Source organism: Macrotis lagotis, chromosome X (genome assembly GCF_037893015.1).
Source record: "Macrotis lagotis isolate mMagLag1 chromosome X, bilby.v1.9.chrom.fasta, whole genome shotgun sequence".
Classification (NCBI taxonomy): Eukaryota; Metazoa; Chordata; class Mammalia; order Peramelemorphia; family Peramelidae; genus Macrotis; species Macrotis lagotis.
In genome coordinates this window covers 599,528,987-599,553,249 of record NC_133666.1, presented here as the reverse complement: position 1 = coordinate 599,553,249, position 24,263 = coordinate 599,528,987, and the positions used below count along the sequence as shown (strand labels likewise).

At 33.3% G+C, this 24,263-nt stretch overlaps 1 protein-coding gene and 1 pseudogene across 20 annotated transcripts in view; both read right to left on the bottom strand.

Moving 5' to 3' along the window:
* Positions 1–1,566: 1,566 nt before the first annotated feature.
* Positions 1,567–6,881, bottom strand: LOC141499398 (RNA-binding protein 34 pseudogene; annotated as a pseudogene).
* Positions 6,882–7,320: 439 nt separating this feature from the next.
* PHF20L1 (PHD finger protein 20 like 1) overlaps positions 7,321–24,263 on the bottom strand; it is a 118,620-nt gene continuing 101,677 nt past the window's right edge. For 12 of the 20 annotated variants that reach the window (XM_074202464.1, XM_074202478.1, XM_074202462.1 and 9 more), the window contains 3 exons: positions 22,418–22,784; positions 11,073–11,238; positions 7,321–9,596 (listed from right to left, as the gene is read on the bottom strand). In XM_074202464.1, the coding sequence (XP_074058565.1) occupies positions 9,454–9,596; positions 11,073–11,238; positions 22,418–22,784 (676 nt within the window). In that variant the 3' untranslated portion in view covers positions 7,321–9,453. Of the gene's footprint in view, positions 9,597–11,072; positions 11,239–15,326; positions 15,490–22,417; positions 22,785–24,263 lie in introns of those variants that run through there. The other 8 variants (XM_074202468.1, XM_074202463.1, XM_074202471.1 and 5 more) reach the window with 2 other exon arrangements.

Here is a 24,263-nt window from a genome sequence, read left to right as displayed (position 1 = left end):
TTGGCACACTTCTAGGTTGTTGGAGATAAGATGCATTGGGAGAGCAAGGCAAAAATAGTGACTTTGATTCTACCATCTTGACTCCAACCTCCAGATATATATGTGATTATATCAACAGATTCAGAAAAAGTTTTTGGCAAAATATAACACCATTCCTATTTAAAAAGAAAACACCACACCACTGGAAAGTAGAGGAATAAAAGGTTATTTCCAAAAGTCAACATCATTTAAGATGATCATAAACTAGAAACTTCTCCAATAAGATTAAAGGAAGTACAAAAATGTCCTTGTATTTTTCAATATAATGATATAGAATTGCTAGCAACTGCAAAAAGGAAAGAAAAAGAAATTGAGGGAATTAAACATAGATAGCAAAGAAACAGAATCATAACTGTTTTGCATATGATATGATGATTGACTTTGAGAATCCTAGATAGGACATAAAGTTATATAAATCATTGGCATTTCTGAAAATCACCAACAAAATCGAATAGGAAGAAATAGAGAAATTCCACTTAAAAATTACTATGGAAAATATAAAATACTTGGGAGTTTAGCTGTTAAGGAATTATATGAATACAATCATGAAAATTCTCTTTAAAAATAAAGGTAGATTGATATAATGAGAGAAATATTAACTGCTCAGGCTGAAAAAAAGGCAATACTTTCTAAATTGATTTACTTACTCAGTGCCAAATTAAACTACCAAAGGATTATTTTCTAGTTAAAACAAATAACAAAATTCATCTACAGGAGCAAAAAATTCAACTATCAAGGGGATTAATTTTTAAAAATAGAGAGGAAGGAGGTCTAGTAATAACAGATCTCAAACTATACCACAAAATAGCAATTATCAAAACAATTTAGAATTTTTAATAGCCTCATAATTGGAACAGATTAAGAACACAATATACAGAAACAATTCAGCCCTGTATCCTACTGTTAAACTTCAAAAACATAATTAGAAAAACATAACTAAGAAAGGGATAGCTAGGTGATATAATGGCTAGTGTCAGATCTGGAGTCATGAAGATTTGATTTCAAATCTGCCCTCAAGACAGGGCATTTAAGCCTGTTTGCCTCAGTTTCCTCATCTACAAACTAAGCTAGAAAATGGCAAACCACTTCAGTATCTTTAGCAAGAAAGACCGCCCCCCCCCAAAAGGGGGTCAACAAGGAGTCAGACATGACTGAAAACTGAAAACAATATGCACACTAACTATATTGATGGTAATGAAAAGAACAACAAAAAATTGAATGGTAATTATAATAACAAAGTTTTTATGTAATACTATCAGACTTTGGCTAGTTATGATGAACTTTTTTTCTTTTTTTTTAAAGATGTTTCTCCAGAAAAAGGAAGAGATAGTTAAAAATTGAAGTGATGTTAAACATAGTATGTCAATAGTTTGTATTTTTTAAAAATCACTATAAATATCACTGTAGTGATATAAATGATATATATTTCTATATATATTATGATGATATAAAATATCACTAGAGAAAGTAGAAGACCACAAATAGAATAAATTATCAAAACATCTAAAGCAATAGAAGAGAGGAATCTTTGGGAAATTTAGTGTGACAAGATTCAAGAAAATCATAAAAAAGGCCAACTTGAACCATAAGGGACATTTCTTCTTCTATGGGAAAATGGTATTTTTATAACCTCTAAGAATTTAACATTAGGGTAGTTTCAGAGGGAATGAGTATTAAGTCAATTCTGTTGCATTTCAGAGGGAATGAGTATTAAGTCAATTCTGTTGAGATGATTACTAAAAAAAAGATGGGGATGAGAAAGCTTACACTGCAAGATGGAAGAAAATATAGAATTAGAATATTTTTCTCAAACAAAAGATGCACGAGGAAGATGTTAGCTAGTAAAGGGGGTAATGGGTGGGGTGGACAACGACTGAACATTACTCTCATTGGAGTTGATTCAAAGAGAAAAGAATACACACACACACACACACACACACACTTAGCTGAATATAGAAATCTATCTTAATAGGGAACTAAGAGGGAATGGGAATAAGAAATGAAGAGGGGAATGATGAAGGATTACAGGATTACAGGAGGGAGTGATCAGAGACAGTAAATTGGTAGAGAGAGAAAGAGAATGATAAACACAAGAAAATAGGATAAAGGGAAATACACAATTATAGGTAACTGAATGTGAATGGAATGAGCAAATACATAAAATGGATTACAGATGTAGACAACAGAATGAATTAGAATCTAACAATACGCTGTTTAAAAAAGTCACACATGAAAAAGAAAAAGTTAAAATAAAGAGCTGGAGCAGAATCTATTATTAGGCTTCAGTTGAGGTAAAAGAAAGTCAGGGATAGCAATTGCAAACTCCAACAAAGCAAAAACAAAAATAGACCTAATTAAAAGTGATGATCAAAGATTTTTTTACCCTAAAAAGATACCATAAACAATGAAGTTATATATTTTTAAAACTATAGCAAGTTTCTCTGATGAAGGCCTTGTTTCTCAAATATATATGGAAGTGTCAAATTTATAAAAATAACAGCCATTCCCCAATTGCAAAATAGTCAAAGGATATAAACAATAAGTTTTCAGAAGAAATCAAAGCTATTTATAATCATTTTGATTAAAGACAAATTAAAACAACTCTTGATGTACACCTCACAGCCATCAGATTGGCTATTATGTGAAAAAAGGTAAGAGACATGTGGAGGGGATGAGGGAAAATTGGGATGCTGTTAAGCTGTTTGAACTGTGAACTGGTTCCAACTATTCTGGAGAACAATTAAGAACTGTGTGCAAAGGGAAATAAAACTGTACATATGTTTTAACCCAAAAATACCATTATTAGTTTTGTAACCCAAAAAGAACAAAGGCAAATTAAAGGACCTAAATGTGCAAACATATTTATGGCAACTTTTTTTGTGGTGACAAAGAATAGGAAATTGAAGGGATGTTCAAGTAGAGGAATGGCAGAACAAGTTGTAGCATATAATTGTTATAAGTAGCAGGTAGGTGGGGGAGGGTTAAAGGGTTAAAGAAAAAAATGGCAAGACTCATATAGAGCATAAGGTGAAGTGAAAAGAACTGGGAGATCATTGTGCACAATAATGGCAATGTTGTAATGGTGATCATCTGTGAAAGATTTGAGCTACTCTGACCAAGACAATTCCAAAAGAATCCTGATGAAAAAAATGTTTTCCATATCTCAGGAAAAAGAACTGAAGAACTTTGAGTGCAAATTGAAGTATGATTTTCCTGCTTTGCTTTTTGTTTTTATCTTTTTGCAATATGGTTCATCAGGAAATGTTTTGTGTGATGTAATATGTGTTATTGATATTTTTCTTGCCTTCACAATGAGTGGAGGTTTTAGAAGGGAGGGGAAAATTTGGGACTCAAAATTTAAAAAAATCAAAGACAGCTAAAAAAATTTTAAATAGAATTTAGAGCGAGTCTTAACTGAATTACATCTCAAGGACAAAGATGAAATTGAGGGAAGCACAAAATAGAACCTGTGTCATTTTTTTTCTACCAAAAAAATCTATTTTCATCATTAATGATGGTTAAAACATAATATTTGCCAAAAGCTGTTTTCTAGGCACTGTGCAAAGTGATGGGATTACAAACAAAACCAAAACTGTCCTTGGTTCTCAAGCTTACATGTTTCACATTTTAACAGTTCAGTCCCCAAAGTACTATGTAAGAAAGTAGTAATGACATTTAATCTGACAAATAAAAGAGGATCAAGCCAGAGGCAATACAATTTTGAAAGCATTGAGGAAGAATCATTTTACAAGCTATCTTAGGAAGGGGAAGAAATTAAAATAAGGGAAAATTTCATGGAAACCACACACATTCACATGCACAAATGTATGCCTATTTTTATATATGGACATACATATATACACATACAAGCATGTTCAAACATGTATATATGCATATGTGTAAATTATCTACACATGTAGTTTCACTGATATAAGCACTAATGTGGAATTTTCTTCCATGAATGAAGACTACTGATTCATCTAAGCTACATTTAAGAGATAAGGAAAAAAGATGGATTTTAAAAGTTTCCAATGATCTTCTATGGTCGATCATTTTGGCACACCTTCAGAAAATCAAATCTGTGAATTATCTGAAAGGTCATGTAGACATGCTGTGTGTTCAAGTAGTTGCAACATATTTCCAAGGATGACCTATACCCACAGTGATTAAAGGAAAATTGCTCAAAGAAAGAAAATGAGGTGGGATGGTCATGCAGCAATTGCAGGGGATAAGTGAACAGACTGATACCTATTAGCATAGAAAATACATTGAAGAAGACCTGTATTAGAATCATAAGAAATCAAATGTTCAAAAAACCTTTTTAAAATGCCTTGAAGTTGATCCTTTAGATTTCTTCCCCCCAAGCATGCAATTTATGATTTGTTCCCAGCATCCAGAGCAATGCAGGCACTAGTCTCTGTTTCAATACATTTTTTTTTAATGCTGTCATCTTAGAAATAGGGATGGGAATTGAACCTGTCATGTGTCTTTGATAGAGGGAATGCTTGAATTAGAAAACTCTCCACCAGCACAGATCGGCACTTTCTCTGCAAATTAGTCTATGGAGTTGCCTAGATGAGTGAGGCCATGGCTAATAGTCAAGTCAGATGCAGAACTTCAGATTATGACTTCCCAGCTCTGAGGTCAGTTTTTTATATGCTATTTGTGATCTTTGTCATATTAGCCCTCCTAATTCACATTCTTATTTTACCCTTCCAATTCTTTCAGTAGTTCTCCACCACTTTCTAAATATAGTATAAATTTCTCAATCTGGTGGGAAAACCCTACATAATCTGGCACCAACCTACTTTTCCAAAGATTGCCTTGGCATGTTTCTTTCCCTCATGTATTCTATTCTATGCTATGCCAGAACTGATTCAGACTACTTCTGGCCTTTGAACATAACCAATACTTCCATGATCTTGTTCAAGTCATTCCCTGTGCTTTTTGTAGCACATGGATAGAAACTGGAATCAGGATCCTAATTGATTGAGGAAATCACTTCAGTTTTGCTTCAATTTGCTCATCTATAAAATAGCTTTGTTGTAAGGGTAAAATGATTTATAACACACTTTGTATATCTCACTATCTGATACAAATAGATCCAGTCTTCAAAGAACAATTTTCAAATTAAATTTTTTTTCCAATAAGTCTTTCTAGACTCTGGCACAAAGGGAATCCTCCCATGATCTCTCAATACTAACTGCTTGTGTGTCTATTACAAATTTATGTTTCCTTGAGACTATGGTTTTTGGCCATTTTAATTCATCAATTTACTATATTAGAATAAGTCATTTGCTATTTCTTTTTACTCTCCCCAAAGACTTAGCTTATGCATAGTAGGTACTTAATGTTTAATGAATATATGGACTGACTCACAGAAAAATTCAAAAAGCCTAACTTGGATTTTCTTTTTTTTTTCAATAAAACACAACTTTATTATGTAAATTATCCAACAAGTAGAAACATCTCAGATTATTTGTTTTTCTATTTGCTTTTTACTTTTCCCACTTTTTTGCCAATTCTTTTTCTTTTTCAAGGGATTAGCTTTTTCTCCAGTAAATGTATATCCAGAATGTTGTCCTGAGCTTTTAGAAGGAAAATTAAGTTTGTGCTTAAATTTAGTGGAATTTTCCAAAACTTTGCCAGGAGTATGGGATGGTTTAACCTTTTCATTATTAACATAACACTTGACTCGTAGTTTTCTTCCCATTAATTCAGTTGTTTAATCTCAAAGCAAGTTGTACAGCATCAGTATTCTCAAAGAGCACATAGCCACATCCTTTGCCAACTCCAGTGACTTTATTTCTCACAATTTTTACTGCTAAAACTCTTCCACAGAGAAATGCTCTTGAATAGCAGCCTCTTCAATTTTGTAAGGAAGGTTTCCCACAAACACTGATCTCTTGCCCCTCAAAGGAGTGTCAGATATAAGTTCAACTCAGATGGGAAATCCCTCTGCAATGTGAGCACCATTTCTTCAGCAGCACTCTCTTCCTTAAAAACTACATAACCATTGATACTCTTCTGTTCAGGGTGAACTTCACGTCAAAGAATGAAATCGTACACATTCTATTTGTCCATTTAAAAAATGATTTCAGTGCCTTTTTTTTACAGGTGACAGGTAATTTTCCCACAAATACTGTTCTTTTATTCTTTATTCTTTCTTCTTCCTCATTCACTTGAATCTTCTTCCTTTTATTTAACTCAAATGAATAATTTGAATTATCAAGTATTTCACCATCTGTTGTTTTACCATTATTACCATCTTGAGAAATTTTCTTTTTCTTCAGCTGTTTAGCTTGCATTTTTTCTTCTTCTTCCTCTTCAAGATCAGCAAATACCAAAGCACTTTCTCTGTTTGCCAACTTTTTATCTGCATCAGAGAGATGCTTCTTCACTATAATTCTCTTTGCAGACTTTTGTTCAATACCAGCACAAGTTCTTTCATTGTGGATTGCAGCAGTCTCATCTTCATCATGTTTTCTCTTCTTACTGTTAACTTCTCTGGCAGTCACATAGACAGGTTGTTGTACTTGTGTAGCTGAAGAGCTGAAGAGTGATGCCAGGCGGCTCTTGCCATTCTTAAAGGGCTTGTTTTGAAACAAGCTGCTGGCCACCTGTCCAACCTGATATTCTCCAGATGCAGAGCTGCTCAATGTGTCCTCCACTGCTTTGATCAGTGTGATCCCTGGCGCGGCCCCGTGACATAGGTCAGCGAAGGGACTTCCCTGCAGTGGTGCTAGTCTGAGGCGGCACCTGAACCCGCATCTCCCGTCTGTAAGCCCAGGCTTCCCCAGGCCAGCCAAGGGTCGCGGGGGCCGGAGGGCTAACTTGGATTTTCAATAAATGATTTTCAGCATAATTTTTTGCTAGTTATTATGAATGGAATTTTTATTTCACTAGTTTCTAGGCCAGATGGTTGCATAACTGGAGTAGGATTTTAATTTGAAGATCAGGTACCTATGAAGACGAGCATCACTATTTGTATAATCGGTTTATATGTACGTAAAAGAATTATGAAGATGATAACAACATTTCTGGTTCCATTTCCAGAGGGAAAAAAAGGATATAATTTGAGAGACAAGTTTACTCAGTTTGTCCAGGGCAACCAGTACTCATCGGAATTAATAAGAGTAAAATACATGTTATCACTATTATAGTCAAAAAAAAGATAAAGATGAGAACCATTATTTTTTAAACACCAAAAAAAAAACCCCAAAAACCTGTTACTAGCCTTAAAGTACTGATACTAGCAATTTAGTCCAGACATAGAAGATAGGCACTAATATGTTACTTTAATAGAAACACTTTTTTCAGCAGTTACCTGGCAATGCCATTTTTGATAAGCCATTAATTATTTAGTAACAGCTTTATGACAAAGTTAATGCATCATATTGAAACACATAGTCTATGATTATCTTTGGCACATTTTTTTTTTAAATTTAAGAATCTCAAAAGGCAACAAAAACATTTTGTGACTGAACATCATTTTAGTCACTTTTTTACATCAGAATATATGGGATCAAAACGAAAAGTGGAAAATGGAGAATATGTGGAATAGTTTTAATAAAGAGTTTTACATACAGTACCTTACATATAGAACAGTGTGTTTGCAAATTTTAAATAAATTTTGAATGTACAGTGGTGTGTACTCTTTTCAAAAGGTAAATTCAAGTTGACCATCTATCGGTTCCAAAAATGCATTTATACAGATCACTAGAACTGATAAACAGTAGTGAGGCATAAAATGTTCAAGTATCTTAATAGCATTAATTAAACAGCCTCCCTTTAACAGTCTTTTAAATTTTTTTTTACAAATTTCAAAACCTGTACATACATTTTTAATTTTTAGAAACTTTCTGTTAAAAGGCAACATTTAATGTTAACCATCAATTCTTATAGTCTATGGTAATAAAACTAGACATGTATAGATATAAATATGTATAGGTTATGTACATATGTGAGTGTATGATTAAAAAGCATACACAGGCACACATACATGTAATATGTAGCACTGGGTGCAGCAAACAATGTATATGAGCACTGGCACACAGTGGACCTAGGCTCAAAATCCAGCAAGAGCTAAATGGCAACTAAGTTGCCTTTGGTTTTTTAAGTCTGTCTATTCATGACCAAAACTTAAAAAGATTTTAAATAAAAACAACTTTCAATGACCAAGTTGCCGCCATATTTTATCTAGCTATTTAGCAACTGCAGCCACAAACTGGTTTAATGCTCTCATTGTTCCTCATCCCAGCTGAGGTCATTCAGTTTGTTTCTAAGGGTTAATACCAAGCACACCAACTCAGGACCAAAATAATAGTTTGAACCCTGAATACTGCAACAGAAATGTGTGTGTGTGTGTATGTGCATATTTATGCATATGAACATACAATGCATACACATGAAATGGCAAAATGTGCACAGGTATGCATGTACACATATGCATGAGTGTATACATATGTGTAGGCCTACATAAAGGACATAGGTAGCTCTGTGTGTGTGTGTGTGTGTGTGTGTGTGTGTGTGTGTGTGTGTGTGTATGTATGTGCATGCAGAAGCATTTTGGATTGCCTATTAGCACTGTCAGATTTGGGGAAACAAAATTCCCACGTCTTAAACACTCATTCCAGTGGTATCATCATTATTTGGCACATTTTACCAGTATATACCTCTTATTTTTAAAGTCTGACTATAAGGAGGATTTTTATTATTATTTTAATAGATAATTTGGAAAAACAAGTATTCAATAATTTCTCAACGTTTCCCTTGCTCCACTCCACTATACCCAGCCTAGAAATGAAGTTTGTGTAGTTTTAATTGCTTAAGGACATTCATCACTCAGGAAAACAGTTCATGATCCTGTAGGAATTTATAGACCCAAAGCTTTTGTGTGGCTAAATAAATAACACATTAGACACAATTCTTTTTTGGATCTGTGTCACATTAGCAATCAGTAGAACTCTTCAAAAATTTTGATTTTTTTTTTTTTCCCTAGAATTTTGCTGTGGGTAAAATATTGGTTTGCAAATTTGTATCTTTCTAATAAAACTTTAAAAAAATATTGTTTTTATGGATATCTTGAGTTTCAGGTAAATGAGTTTTGAAAAATCCAGTCAACTAGTTTTACTTAGTATTGATCATATTCCACACCACCAATCCTCAGGATATAGAATTACCATTTGCAGCTTGCACAGGAAATATTTTGATATTTTTTAAGATATTGACCTTCTTGACAGTATTAGTCATCATATTCCTCTCCAAGGCTCCATTATATTGATATTACAAATTTTAGTTATAAAACTTAGTAATTAGTTACTAAGCTTTCAGCTATTCATTATCAGTCTGGCAGATAATAAAAAACAAATTTTGCAGCAGACAATCATGTTTTTTCTTGTTTCTTCCCTTTTGTCATACAGAACAAAGAGTTGCTATTTGCTGTACTTTTCCCATATCAATTAAGAGCTGCTTTATATGGCGCTTAAGCTGTGGCAATCTTGTAAGAGGATCTGGTGGCTCCAACTCCCCTGTGAAATCAAGCCAGCTTTCCAGAACTAAAGAAAAAAGACAAAAGGAAAACTATATGATACCTGGAAGAATTCAACATAGAATGAAAATGTTAGACAAGATACTTTGCTATGCAACTAATTCCCTTCTAAGAAAGATTCAAAAAGTTGCCCAGCCCAAAATGATTAAAATTTCCCTTAGTATCTCAGTATTTGAAAATGTCACCAGAAAGAAGCTTTTCATCTTACTCAACTTTTCCCCTAACTGCCCTCAGCCAAAATAGAAAACATTCAGTCATTACCCTCTTCAAAAACTTTCAAATACTTGAAAACTTGCATCACTTTATAAACGTATGCAGCTAGATTATTTAATTCCCCCCTTACCCTCAACTCTAATTTCATAATGGAGACCAGAATGATTTTTTTTTTTTGCAAGGCAATGGGGTTAAGTGACTTGCCCAAGGCCACACAGCTAGGTAATTAAGTGTCTGAGACCGGATTTGAACCCAGGTACTCCTGACTCCAGGGCCGGTGCTTTATCTACTACGCCACCTAGCTGCCCCCAGAATGATGTTTTAAGATGCTCTATAGCAACTTTATTTGATGATCCCTTATCTAAACTATAAAAAAGTTAATAAAAATTCACTTCAAAAATTCACATTTTCTCCCAAGTTCAAAGCTAAGATTTATGCTGAAAACTAAATGGAAAATACATACTAGAATCAGATCACAGTTGCTATAATGCAAATATTTTTAATCTTCTCTAACTTATTATAGAACTCAGTTCTGTACCATCTATGTCCCCATGCTTTTATAGTTTATGTTTACCTTAAAGTCTATCTTAAAGCATTACTTAAAGCCCACTTTGTGGACAAATATAGTAGTGGTAAAACTAGTAAAAAAAAGTAGCAGAGATGACTTTGTGAAGTGTGTGAAATTATTTTCAAAACATTTCAAAACACAGTATTCACTACCTATAGGGTTGTACATTACACGTAATTGTGGAAAGCACACTGGGTTCAGAATACCAACATACTGATTCTAGTCTAAACTGTCATTAACTAGATGGCAAGTTCTATTCCCTTATCTACAAAATAAAATGGGATTGATAATCATTGTCTATCACAGGGTTGTGGTGAAGCTCAAATAAAATATATGCTGAAATGCTTGAGAGATTATATTATAAAGAACCATTAAAATGTCATGGGTTAGTGTTACTGTGATATTGTATTATTACTTAACCACAGTAAGATCCTCCATTCCTTTCACTATAATAGTTGTAGCAATATAACTGCAATAAAAAAAAGCACAAACTATCTTCTATTTATATCTGATATAATTATTTTTTCTAAAAATAAATTCCTAATGATAATAACACAAAAATGAGGAAAATATGAGTGATTCTTATGGATAACATATGTAAAGTACACACATTAAAAAGATGAAGATATTTAAAAGATATTAGTAAAAATAATCATCAATTATATTTATATATATGTATATATACTTTTTTTTTCAAATTACCATCAACTTCTTTTTCAATTAGGTCCATTCTGCTGGTGACTTCATTTTGGACATTCTCTATATGTGTGAGAAGATTGAGTTGCCACTGAAGATGAGAGTCTCCTTTTTCTTCTGAATTTCTTTTTTCATCAAAGATGAATAATGTATTCCGTTCTGTTGAATTCTTCTTCACAGGATCATTAAGAAGAAACAAAAATGACTCCTTTAAAAATAGCTTTCCATTTTATTATTTCAATTTTATTTCTGATTTCAATACCTAAAGTATTATTCTAAGTCACAAAAATACCTCAGCAATGTGCATTTCAGTATCTACTTTAAAGTCCTGGGTATAATATTCTATAGACAAAAGTTGGAAAAGAAATTTAATCAATTTTAATTAACTCTGCAAAATTGAGTGGGGGGGGAACTACCCTTCCAAAACATTTTCAGCTTTAAGCCTCTCAAACTTGTTAATGAAAAACTAGTGTTTTAAATCACAACATTTCCTTTTAGGAGCTTAAATGAACAGTAAATCTTCCCAATTCAATTTGTATAAGCAATCATTAGATTCCAATGACTGAGAAAATTACAAAAAACAAAAAAAAGTAGTTTTTTCTTTTCTGCTTTTACTTTACTATATGAAATAACACATATTAGACTTACTGATTCATTTTGATTTGAAATTTATTTTAAAAATTAATTTCCCAAAAATTTTCAAGAATTTTTTCTTTCAATGCAACATGATTCTCACAGTGGTATAAATACAGATCACCCAAAAAAGGGAGATTTCTTTCAAAGGAAAAGAATAAGAAATTGAGAATGAGAGAGATAGAGACACATATAAGACACTAGAACTGAGATTTTTATTACTGTGTGTATATATTCATATACATATGTATGTATACACACATATATATGTATATATATATGATGGATATATATATTGAGAAATAATAATTTGAGATTTTATGCCTATCACTAATATGCTAACCCAATGACTCCTTATATATCAGAATGACATGAAAATCTCAAAGACTATATAAAGGATAAACTTTGGTCTGTTCTTCACTGAGCTGAAACAGCTTCAAATTGAGGAATAACAAAACCTTCTGTTCAAAGACCAGATAAGCTGAGTACATACTTACATCACCAAAGTGTAGCTTCTGGTTTCTAAAACCTACTAAGTATAAAAGAGAATGTACAGGGAAATGGCATCCGTGCCAATGAAATCATAGATCATTTGAAGCATAGTTTTATACAAACTAGATTTGCTGAAATGATGCCCCACATTTTTATCAATATGATTGATACATGCAGTACCAAAATGCCTGGAGAGGAAGTATGGTAAGGTAGAGGGTTTTTTAAAACTTGGATTCAAATGTAATCAATCACTTCAGTTTCCTCATATACAAAATAAAGATGAGGATACTTATCACTTACATGCAACAATCTTATTCTTCTCCAAATCCTTGTCTTTCTTAGCAATCATAGCAACAACCATAAGGTAGTTATCATAACAGTTAAGATGAAGTCAATTATCACCTCTATACAGATGACTTCCCAAGTTGTCAATAACCTTATGAAATCCCCCCTCCCCCCAGCGGAGAAGTAACTAAAGTACTGGACTTGGAGCCAGGAAGATATGGATTTGAATCTTGTTTCTCTTATTAGTTGTATAAACCTGAGAAAATCACAAGCTCTCAGAGAAACTTTCTTCATCTATAAAATAAGGAGGATAGACCTGATAGTCTTTAAGGTCCTTTCTAGCCCTATATCCTTAATTTAGCAGGTCCAAGATTCTCCATTATTTTCTATCTCAAAATTCTTCAACATTACTTGCCATTCTTTTTCCTTTCACCAGTTTATGAGGAAGGCCTTTTTCTTTGCTAAGGCTAGATTCTTTACTTTCAGACCCCTGATATATTCCCTCTTGCCTCTTCAATCATCTCTGCCTCACTTTTTTTATTTTTCTCTAAATGTGCCTAGATATCCTCCTCCTTAGAAAACAAAAACAAGGGGCAGCTAGGTGGTGCAGTGAATAGATCACCGGCCCTGGAATCAGGAGGACCTGAGTTCAAAACTGACCTCAGACACTTAATAATTACCTAGTTGTGTGACCTTTAGCAAGTCACTTAACCCCATTGCTTTGCAAAAAACTAAAAAAAAAAACTAAAAACAACAAAAAACTTTACTTGACCATACCATCTCAAATTATCAACCCATATTTTTTCCTTTTACATTCAAATTTCTAAAATTTCTACATTTCCTTTCCTTCTATTAATTCCTCAACCTTTTACAATCTAATTTCAACATTTAACCCCTCAGTTGAAATATCCCACTCTTCAAGGTTACCAATAAGCTTTTGATAGCTAAATTTTATAATCTTTCTTTGCTGTTATCCTTCTTGACCTCTTACAGTATCTGATTCTATTAACTATATCTTAGCAATCTTATCAACTACCTTAAGTTGATTATCAACTCTACACCAAAGACCTTCAAGTCAAGTCAAGCAGCAATCATTAAGTGGTTCTCTGGCCTGGGCCTTTTAACTCCTGACCCCTTACCTTTGCACAATCTATCTCCCAAGCTTAGAATACATATCTTCCTCACCTTGACCTCCTACCCTCATACTCCTTAGGGGAGCCCTTTTCATTCTTGTTAGTGTTGCCTCCCTCTTCCAATTAATACACCTATCTACTTCTCTGTTTACCTGATGTATTCCCTCAGTGGCCTGGATGCTCTTAGAAGAGGAAGGTTGTTTATCAAGTATTTGCAATTGGACTGGATTGAAATGAAAGTATATGAACTAACTAGCTCATGGGGTCATGAGAAACAAAAGCAAATAATACATATGAAACCCTTTGAAAAGCATAACTTAACATGCTTATGTAGTATTATTATTGATTAGTTAAAAAACATATCTGGTGTGTGTGGGTGGGTGTGGGTGTGTGTGTGTATGTGTGTGTATTAACTAGCTTGTAAGCTACTTCAAGGGTAAGGTAATTATCAGACTTTTGATATTTCTTTACTACAATTGTGTCTAGCAAAGAGAAAGCACTCAATGTATTAAATTACTAATCTATTCTCTAATTGACTTTTCTCACTAATTCAAACAACTGGCAAGATAACACTATAAAAATACTGGACAATGGAAATATATATTATATAAAGAGGAAAAAATATTTTTGAATATCTATTATTACTTTCTTCCCATCTACAAGAGAATACAAGCTCTATGAGGCTGAGTATTATTTTTAAAAAATTTTCTGTATTTACAATACCAACTATGAGTAAGTGATCTGAAAACTAGGAATAAAGAGTAATTGCTGAACTATGTTAGTCAAATTTCTTCTTAATCCTGTCCAGGGCTCTCTAAGACTATAAGAAGTGGTAGAGGGAATTGTCTTAGTAGGAGATCCTTAAATCAATGAAATCACGGACCTAACTGGGAAAGAGGAGAAACTCATCATCCTGCATTGGCCAAAGTACAAGATAAAGAGATGGTTGCTATATTGTATTGGACTTTATTATTAAATATTTTATGTTTATACCAATCCTTTTTAACTTAAATTATTTACTTTAAGATAATGTAATATTTTACTAAAATGTAAGATATCAAGACAGGTGTCATAGTGGTTAACATTTTAGAACTGAAATCAAGAAGACCTGAATTAGAATTCTGTCTTACAACAATTACAGCACTATGTGACATTAGGCAAATTATTCGACTTCTCTCAGTCTTAGTTTCCTCAGCTATAAAATAGGAATATTAACTGCCCGTATTTCATAGTTATTGTAAAAATGAAATATTTGTTGTATAAAAGTTAGGTATTGTTATTACTACTACAGAAATTAGTACATTTTAAATGTTACTAAAAGACATTTTATGAAACAATTTATTATAGCATTCCATGAGATAGTAACTCCCCTTACCTATTTATTGGATTATATACATGAAATACAAGGAGTCTAGAAATACATGGAGACATTATCTATTAAATACTAATCAAAAATGAAGGAAAAGATTTTAATTACTTTGAAAGTCAATGGCAAAATGCATGACTGTTTTATATACAACTTGCCAAGCACAATAGCATTGCAGAGTGGACAATGACCACTATGCAATGAATCTTTCTAAATATCTGTTGCATAAAGTATAATGGCTACACCTGCAATTTCTAGTACCTTTGGTTTTAGAAAAAGGAAGATTTGAGCACCGCCTTCTGACTAGAGCAGACAACTAGAATATCATGCCTACATTAGCAAGATACCTACATATACATGGTAATCCTTTGTAATCTTCATGTGCAGTGTTCAACTTGGAGTACAATACAACTCACTACAGCTTTTTGAAGACAGGGGTTGGCAAGGACAGGTGGTAGTGTGCTTATGTGCATCTCTTCAAGTGAACCTTGTTCATTGTATCCTGAAGTCTCTACTGATTCAAACAATAAAATTCAGAACTTGTAGTACTCTGGATAGATATGTCATGTCCTAACCAGATACTCAGGTAATCATGTTCTATTTCCTTCTTTCATTTATTTTTAGTATTTCCCACTGATTCCTTCCCCACTCCTTGAAAACAAATTTTCTCTTATCCTTAAAAAAATTCCCTTAAAATTACCATTCTATTAGGTATCACTCATCCCTTTTCATTTTAAAATCCCATAAAAATTTTTCTAAACTTGTTACCTCTATTTTCTACTCTTTACTAACTTTACTCTTCAACTTTTTGCAACCTGGAGTTTTTAATCTATTACTCTACAAAAACTGCTTTCTAAAGGGTTATCAATGATCTCAACTAATAAGTCCATTGATCTTTTATCAGCTCTTATTCTAATTGATCTTCTACATAGTTGATCATTTGACATGTATTCCACTTCTCTCCTTGATGCTCCTTTTCTCTCTTCTGCTTATCCCAATGGAAGGTTTCCCCAAAGCTCTGTCCCACACCCACTTCTTTTTCTCTTTTCTCTGTTAGGTTTTTGCTACCATATCAACCAATAGGCCTAAGATTACTTCAATTTAAATTAATTATAACTTTTATATACACAGTCATTTATATATCATAAAGGATTGCAATGCATAGTGGGGAGAGTACTGAATTTGGAGTCAGGAAGCTTTAAATTTAAATATGATCTCAGATCTCTTTAGCTATATAGGCTCTAGTAAAATGACTTAACCTCTATTTGCTTTGGATTCCTCAACTGTAAAATAGGTATAATAATAGCAGCTATCTCCCAGGGTGGTTACAAGGATCAAATGAGATCAAAATTAAAATTATGCTTTGGCATAATGCTTGGCACATGGTAAGTGCCACACACATGCACACATGTGCATATTCACCCCCACACCCATATATATATGATATATATATATATATATATAGAGAGAGAGAGAGAGAGAGAGAGAGAGAGAGTGTGTATATATAGATATCATGATATATACATATGGAGATATATATCATAGCTGGTATTATTATTATTATTACAGGTTTCAAAAAGGACATAATGCCTCAATTCTTAAAAGAAGAAAAAATAACTCTAATACAATGAACTTAATGTGAATTCCTTGCAAAAATTATGGAAAACAATATGAATTGACTAGTTAGTGAACACAAAGAAAAAGAAGAAAGATTCACAAAAGGGTCAGTATGATTTCATTAAGAGGTCATGAAGGACCAACCTTATTTTATTTCTTAACTGATCAATTACAGTGGTAGAACACAAAAATATTATAAGTTTAGCAATTTTTTAGCTAAATATTTAAAGACTAGTTCTATTCCTTCATTCCTTTTTTAAATTACCCTGATATATGGTACATTTTGTTCCACATTCTCATTTTCCTTTTGTCTGTGTTTATTTTGAGATGCAATTCTAGAATACAATAAATACAACAACCATTCTGGCACTGGTTTTCTTCATGCTGAATCCATTATATTTAGTTATGATTGGTACAGAAAAAGAGTGACACAATATATTTTTAAAAAATCAAACCTAAAATCAGGATCATATTGCTGTTAGAAGATTAACACCATTTCTTGTCTAATCTTGTTTTTGTTTAAGTCAGTACTCTGTCCCTAGGTTACCTACCCTCTTCCAAGTTCTTTAAGTTTACTTAAATTTGCTTTTTATTTTTCAGTTATAAAGTTCTCTTACTATTTTTTTCCTTTTTTTTCATTCAGTTAAGTGATCAAGGCAAACTTTCCCCTCCAAACTCTTCTAGTAGCTTTCTTCTATTGTTCGATTTGCAATAATTATTCTTTACTTTGTCTTCATCATTATTTATTTCCAATATATTCTGAATTCTATTTCCTGATCATGGGCTCAAACCCATACTTGTTCCTTCTCTTACAACCTCTATTTGTGTACCCTCATGAGAGGCAGGTACCAGGTTTAGGGTTTTTCTTTTAACTACATTATTGTCACTGAAAATCTTACTCCTTTCTGGTCTTTTTTTCCTGTGTACGTTACTCTTAAAAATATCAATGCACAAGTAAAGTATCAGATAGAAATAATTTTCTTCAGTATTATTCACTTTGTGCCCCAAATCATGAGGTCCTAACCCCTAGTTCTCATCATGACAAGCCGCTAAGACCATGACATCTCATCTCTAGTTCTCTGAATCCTCCTTTAGTTTCCTATCCTTCACCCTTGAGAACTATTAAATATATGCTTCTCCTGGGATAGTATTCTGCACGTGGAGGCATATGCATTAAATTCTCCCCAGGCCTAATCCATCACAAGGTCTTCTAATACTGAACTTCTTCCTAGCCCCTAAAAATAGAAAAAGGTTCCCATTTCCCACAATGGACAAGCATGCTTCTCATGGGAAGGTTCAACAAAATAGTGAATAGTCTATCAGAGTCAGGAAGATCTGAGTTCAAATTTGACCTCAAACACTTATTAGCTGTGTGATCCTGGGCAAATGACTTAAATCTCTTTGTTTCAGTTTCCTCATCTGTAAAATGAGCTAGTAAAGAAAATGGCAAACCACCCCAGAATCTTTTCCAAGAAAAATCTCAAATGGGGTCACTTTAAGGTTTGTGACACTCTGTAGTTATTTTAATTAACTTTTTTCTTTTTTTATTTTTACATTGTATTTTATCTTTTGGGGGGGAGGGAGGAGATTTTTGGAAGGCAATGGGATTAAGTGACTTGCCCAAGGTCACATAAGCTAAGTGTCTAAGGCTGAATTTGAACTCAGGCCCTCCTGTCTCCAGGGCTAGTGCTCCATTTACTGTGCCACCTAGTTGTCCTGCAATTTTGTCATTTTTCAGTGATAGTCCATATAGAAGATAGACTTACTCTCACACCAAATATTAGGTAGTACAGTAGATAGGAACTTAGTTCAAATCCAGTCTCACATATGTGATGAACCTTGAATAGGTCAGTTAACTTTTGTTTGTCTCAGTTTTCACAATTACAAAATGGGGATAATAATGGCACTTATCTCCCAGGGTTGTGAGACTCAAATGAGAGATCTGTAATTAAATAGTGCCTAAGAAACAGTAGGATTTTAATAAATCCTTCCTTTCTCCCCCCCCTTTCTACTGTTTTCAATCTATTCTCAAATAATCAATGTTATAAGAATTACTGTCCCTTCATTACCCATTCATTCACCTGGTAAGGTTACATCATCTGTTCCCTTCTCTCACTTTGTAACACCCAGTTACTCCTTCCCATAATAAAAGAAAATGATTCACTTAAAGGAAACCATGAGGTTTAGACCATTTCTTGATTCTCTTGTGGAAACATAGAAAGTAGCAGTGTTCTATGGATTTTGAAGTAGTTGAATGGCCAGATTCAAAAGAGAAATTAATGATCTGGTGTCAAGTTGAAAAGAGCTGTCTAATGGACAGCCACAGAAATCTATCCTTGGCCCTGTACTATTTAATAATTTTATTGACCTGGAAAAATTAATGAATGAAAGGCTTATCAAATCTGCAGATGACACAAAACTAAGAGGGATAAATAAAATAACTGATAGTCTTAAAAATGGGTTCAAAAATCAGTTTCACATACTAGATAAGAGAGATATGACTAGAGAGCATCTTTTCTGGAAGTCTCAGGAGACTATAAGGTTCATATGATTAAAGATAGTAATATGGCAGTCAAAAAAACTAGTGTGATCTTAGGCTACTTCAAAAAAGATATATTACTCAGGTCCAGGGAAGTGATCATCATGCTATAATTAGTCCTAGCCAAAACACAATAGGATTGCCCTGTGTTAATTTTTGAACACCACATTTTAGAAAGGACATTGGTAAAATGGAAAGACCATAATCAAGGATTATAAATCTAAATCTAGAATGGATGCTAGAAGCTATCTAGTCCAACCTTCTCACTTTCCTTTTTACTAGGATAGAGCATGAGTTGAAGGACTTATAGAAGATAATCTCAAGAAAAGAAGGAAACGCAATTAGGATAGTTGTCTACATTTTAAAATAACATATAGAAATAGAATTGAATTTAATCTGCTTGGTTCAAAAAAGAACAATAAACAATAATTGGAAGTTGAAAAGAATCCAATTTAAGTTTGAGAACAGGAAAAACTTCCTTACAATTACTGCTATCCAAAAGTGGATCCCTGGGGGCAGCTAGGTGGCACAGTGGATACAGCACAAGTCCTGGAGTCAGGAGGAACTCAGTTCAAATCCAGCCTCAGACACTTAATAATTACCTAGCTGTACGGCATTGGGCAAGTCACTTTAACCACATTACCTTGCAAAAATAAAAAACAAAATAAAACCAAAAAAGAACCAAAAGTGGATCCCAATAATAAGTACTACCCTCGCTTGAAATCATTAAGACTAACATTACTAAACCAGAATTCTTATTTGCATAGAGACTGTTAGATGGTCTCCAAGATTCTTTATTTTTTACATACCAAAATCTGTCTTTGTTTCTCATTTTCTATAAGCAATTTTCTATCTTAGCAACTTCTACCTACCCTCTTGCATTAACTCATTTCGAGATCTCAAGGAAAAGAAATGCAGCTTCATCTACCTTTAATGTAACAACTAGGATTATTAATAATTTCCAAATTATGGGTAAAAAAACAATAAATTTGTTTTATGAAACAAAATACTTCTGAAGCAGAAAGTAAGAAAGATATGCAATTCTGCCCACTTTGGTCTGATTCAGGAAAATAAATTATACATGCAAACTACAACCAAGGAATCAACCATGTCTAAACTATGAAACAAATAGGAGTGATCTGAGGTGGAGAAAGTCTGTCTAATTTTATACTGAGTTTGCCAGAGGGAGCTATAGTCTTTCATAAATGTCCCATTCTAGGGTAAGCAGACATCAAGTTAACTTTGAATACTTTAATCATTAGGAGGTATAAAGGTAAACAGAGGTGGGTATTACTTCTCTGGTATGGTTTACACTCATATAGATTCACGAATAATTCTAATTATTTCTGCCAGTATACTTTTTTCTTCTGAGGGAAAGTATACAGTCTTTAATTCTCTATCTAGAAATATCTACCTACCAATTGGCATCAACCAATTATTCTAACAACATCCACCTACTTATCCAAAGACAGCTAGGTGGTACAGTGGATTGAGTACTGGTCTTGCAGTCATTTGACCTTAGACACTTCAAACTTACTAGTTGTATGACCTTGGGCAAGTCACTTAACCCTGACTGTCTCACATTCAGGGCCATCTGCAGTCGTCCTGATTCATATCTGGCCATTGGACTCAGATGGCTCTGGAGGAGAAAGTGAGGCTGGTGACTTGGCACAGCAATCTTCACTCAGATCCAATTCATGCATTTGATATAGCATCACTTCCCCTGATGTCCTGGCCCTCTTTAAGAATGAAGGACAAACACTAATTATAAACTTTTCCAAAGACACCCATCTACCTAAAAACATATACTGGTATCCCTCTCTCCATCAACAAATTTATTTAATTCTGTCTACTGATACTTTTCTAAGCATAATTGTTTTTTGCCTCTCCCACTGATAGTTTTCTAAGCATAATTGTCTTTTGCCTCTCCCACTTACTTATGAAATTAAGATTTTTAGAAAGGAGTCAAATCATGCTTTGGTGAATGCTACAGAATTTTTAAAAAATAACGGAAAGTATACATTTCCCTATATAAAGATGTTTTTATTTGTAATCATTGGAAGTCACTGATCTTATCTTAAGGGTAAGGTGATTTTTTAAAAGTAAAACCATATACTTCTAACCTTTGGGGATTTAAATTAAAACTTTAATTTTACTTATAGAACTATCTTAATATTAAACCTGACATTTATAAGTAAGAATGGCTGACTGGTATTAGAATGGCATGGGAGGGGAAAATGGTCTATCTTTCATAAAGTTATACTATCCATCATTTTCCAATAATATCTTAAGGTATCATTACAACCAAATCCCACTGTAAAGTTGTGAATTCTCACCACTGGAATGTTTAGCCACTTGCTACTTCACCTTTTGTTTCTGTGACAAACTATTTCTCTGAGGATAAAAAGACAAAACTAAAATGTTTCTTTCCCCTTGGACTTTACATTTTACATATCTATAGACACAGTTATACAATGGAAAGAATGCCTAATGAAGTTTAAATCCTAGTTCTTCCACTTACTACCCTTATGACGCTGGGCAAGTCATTTAAATTCTATGAATCTCAAGTTTCTTTTTCTATAAAATGATGGAGGTTAGGTTGGATGGCATTTAAGGATTCCTCCAGCTTTACATCTATGATGCATCCATCATCCTGGTTTTATTGATGATTGGGTCCAATAATGTCTGAATTTCTACAAATCCAGTTGCCAGCATATAAATGAAAGGTCAACTCTGTTAGAGTATAACAATGACTAAAGTCATTTTGTAATAGCAACAGGATAACTAAATATCACCTAACATCTCAAAACCATTTCTGTACAGCTGCTTGGGCAAGTGATCAGTACTAACTTTGCTCCTACATAACCAAATTTTTTTTTAATCCCTGTAAAGTAGGTAACTCAAGATGTTCATGAATAAATTTTCTCGTACAAAACAATACAATTGATACTTTCCATGGAAAATGTTAAAAGAATTGTTAATCTAATTTAAATTTAATGAGCAGTATTGCTTAAAAAGGAAACAAATGAAACTCCATGTAAAAAATATTATGTGGTTCTTTCAAATTTCCATGATCAGAAATAACTTTTTTCCATTGAAAGTTTTTATCAAAATTTTCAATTTATTTTTGATAGGGCTAAATCTCTACCGTGAACTTCATTCTGTATCTTCTCTATGTGTATAAATTGTTGTAAAGATAATTTAAAACTTTCCATCTAACTGAATTCTCATAGAATTTTTAAACATTGATTTTTTTCAAAGTCATAGTCAAATGAAAAAAAATTACCTGTTCACTCATACCATCTTCTTTTATGGAAAATTGTAAACAGTGTGTATCTTCTATAGGAAATTCTTGTTCCTCTTCAAAACTACTAACATCTTCATCATCAGAACTCACAGGATCAGTGGATTTACAATCCTGACCAAAATTTTGTGGTTTCTGGTAGCTATGCTCACTTGTAATATATGTTCCTTCCATTTTCCTCGGCAAGCTAGGAGTCTCTTTATGATTCTGAGCAGAACAAGTTCGTTCTTCTATATTAAGAGTGTCTTCTTGCACTGTCATTTTTTTCTCTACCCCAACAGCTATTTGATCTTGGTCTTTCCGCTTCCCTGAACAGGCCCAGAGATGAAGGTCAGGATGATGCTTGTTCCTTGGAAGAACATGGGAAGAGAAATTGTGATATTGCAAAGTAATGGTTCTTTAAATTGAAATCTGGGGATCGCTGGGGGTCCCTGACACCTTTTCAGGGATTCATAAAGTCAAAACTATTATCATAATACTACTAAGATGCTTTAATTTCTAATATAGTAATTATTGATAAATATAACCCACAGAAGGCAAAAGCTCTTTGGGAACCTCAACAATTTTTAAGAAAGTAAAGAGACCAAAAAGTTTGAGAACAATTGAATTAAAAGAATATTGATGAATTTCTTTCTTATTTTTTTTAAAGTTTTTGCATGGCAATGGGTTTAAGTGACTTGCCAAAGGTCACACAGATAGGTAATTATTAAGTGTCTGAGACCAGATCTGAACTCAAGTCTACCTGACTCCAGGGCCGGTGCTCTATCCACCGCGCCACCTAGCTGCCCCATTCTTGATGAATTTCAATGATAATTTTCTCCATTTACAATCAATTAAAATATTATAATGAAATTAATTATTGTGACACCTCTGTATTAGTTATTTATGAGTGGATTATCCAAATGGGCCCATTTGGGCCCATTTTTAAAAAATCTATCACATTCTCATGTTGCCTGACCACAACCTCAATTACTATAGTGCTTAAATTACTAGAAGGGAACAAGACTCAAGGAGATGAAAGAGGGGAGAATTTATAATTTTAATAGTGGAAATATCAATGTGAACTTAAACTCTTTTGCAAAATGCTATTTTTTTCTTAAGTGTGAAATTCCACAATTAAATATGAGAGGAAAGAGAAAGAGTCTGTGTGTGTGTGTGTGTGTGTGTGTGTGTGTGTGTGTGTGTATATCTAAGTGCCAAAATGAATACAGGTTTGCCTTTTTATCATTTGTTCAATAGTATCAGTACTTCTCTACTCTGCTTCTTGTAGATAAGGGAGAATTCACTATAATAGAGTACAGAAATATATTCCTTTGGGTATCAGGTTTTCATTTTATTTTATCCAATATTCATGAAATTCTTTCTATTTGTTGGGCACTATGCTAGGCAGTTGACAAAGAAAAAAAGAATACTATTCTCAAAGAACGAATATTTAACTGCAGGAATATAATATGTATATATACAAGAAAATGATAATTATAAACAAAAAATTTAAAAAAATTATTTCAAGAGGGAAATCAGTCATTCAATTAACATTTATTAAGTTCCTACCACATAACAGCTACTGGGCTTAGTTCTGTGGATTTAAAAAAAAAAGACCAAAAAACAAAAATATCCTACTCTAAAGGAGCTCATGGTCTACTGAGGAAGACTGCATATGTACTATGTAAAGACAAGCTATATGGAGATAAACTGAAATCAATCTTAGAGGAAGAATTCAAAGGTTAAGAAGACTGAATGGAAGCCAGAGAAATCAGGAAGCAGAGATGAGAAGGGAGAGCTGCAGGCATGGGGGGGGGGGGGTGGGAGGGGGAGGAGAGAGAGCCAG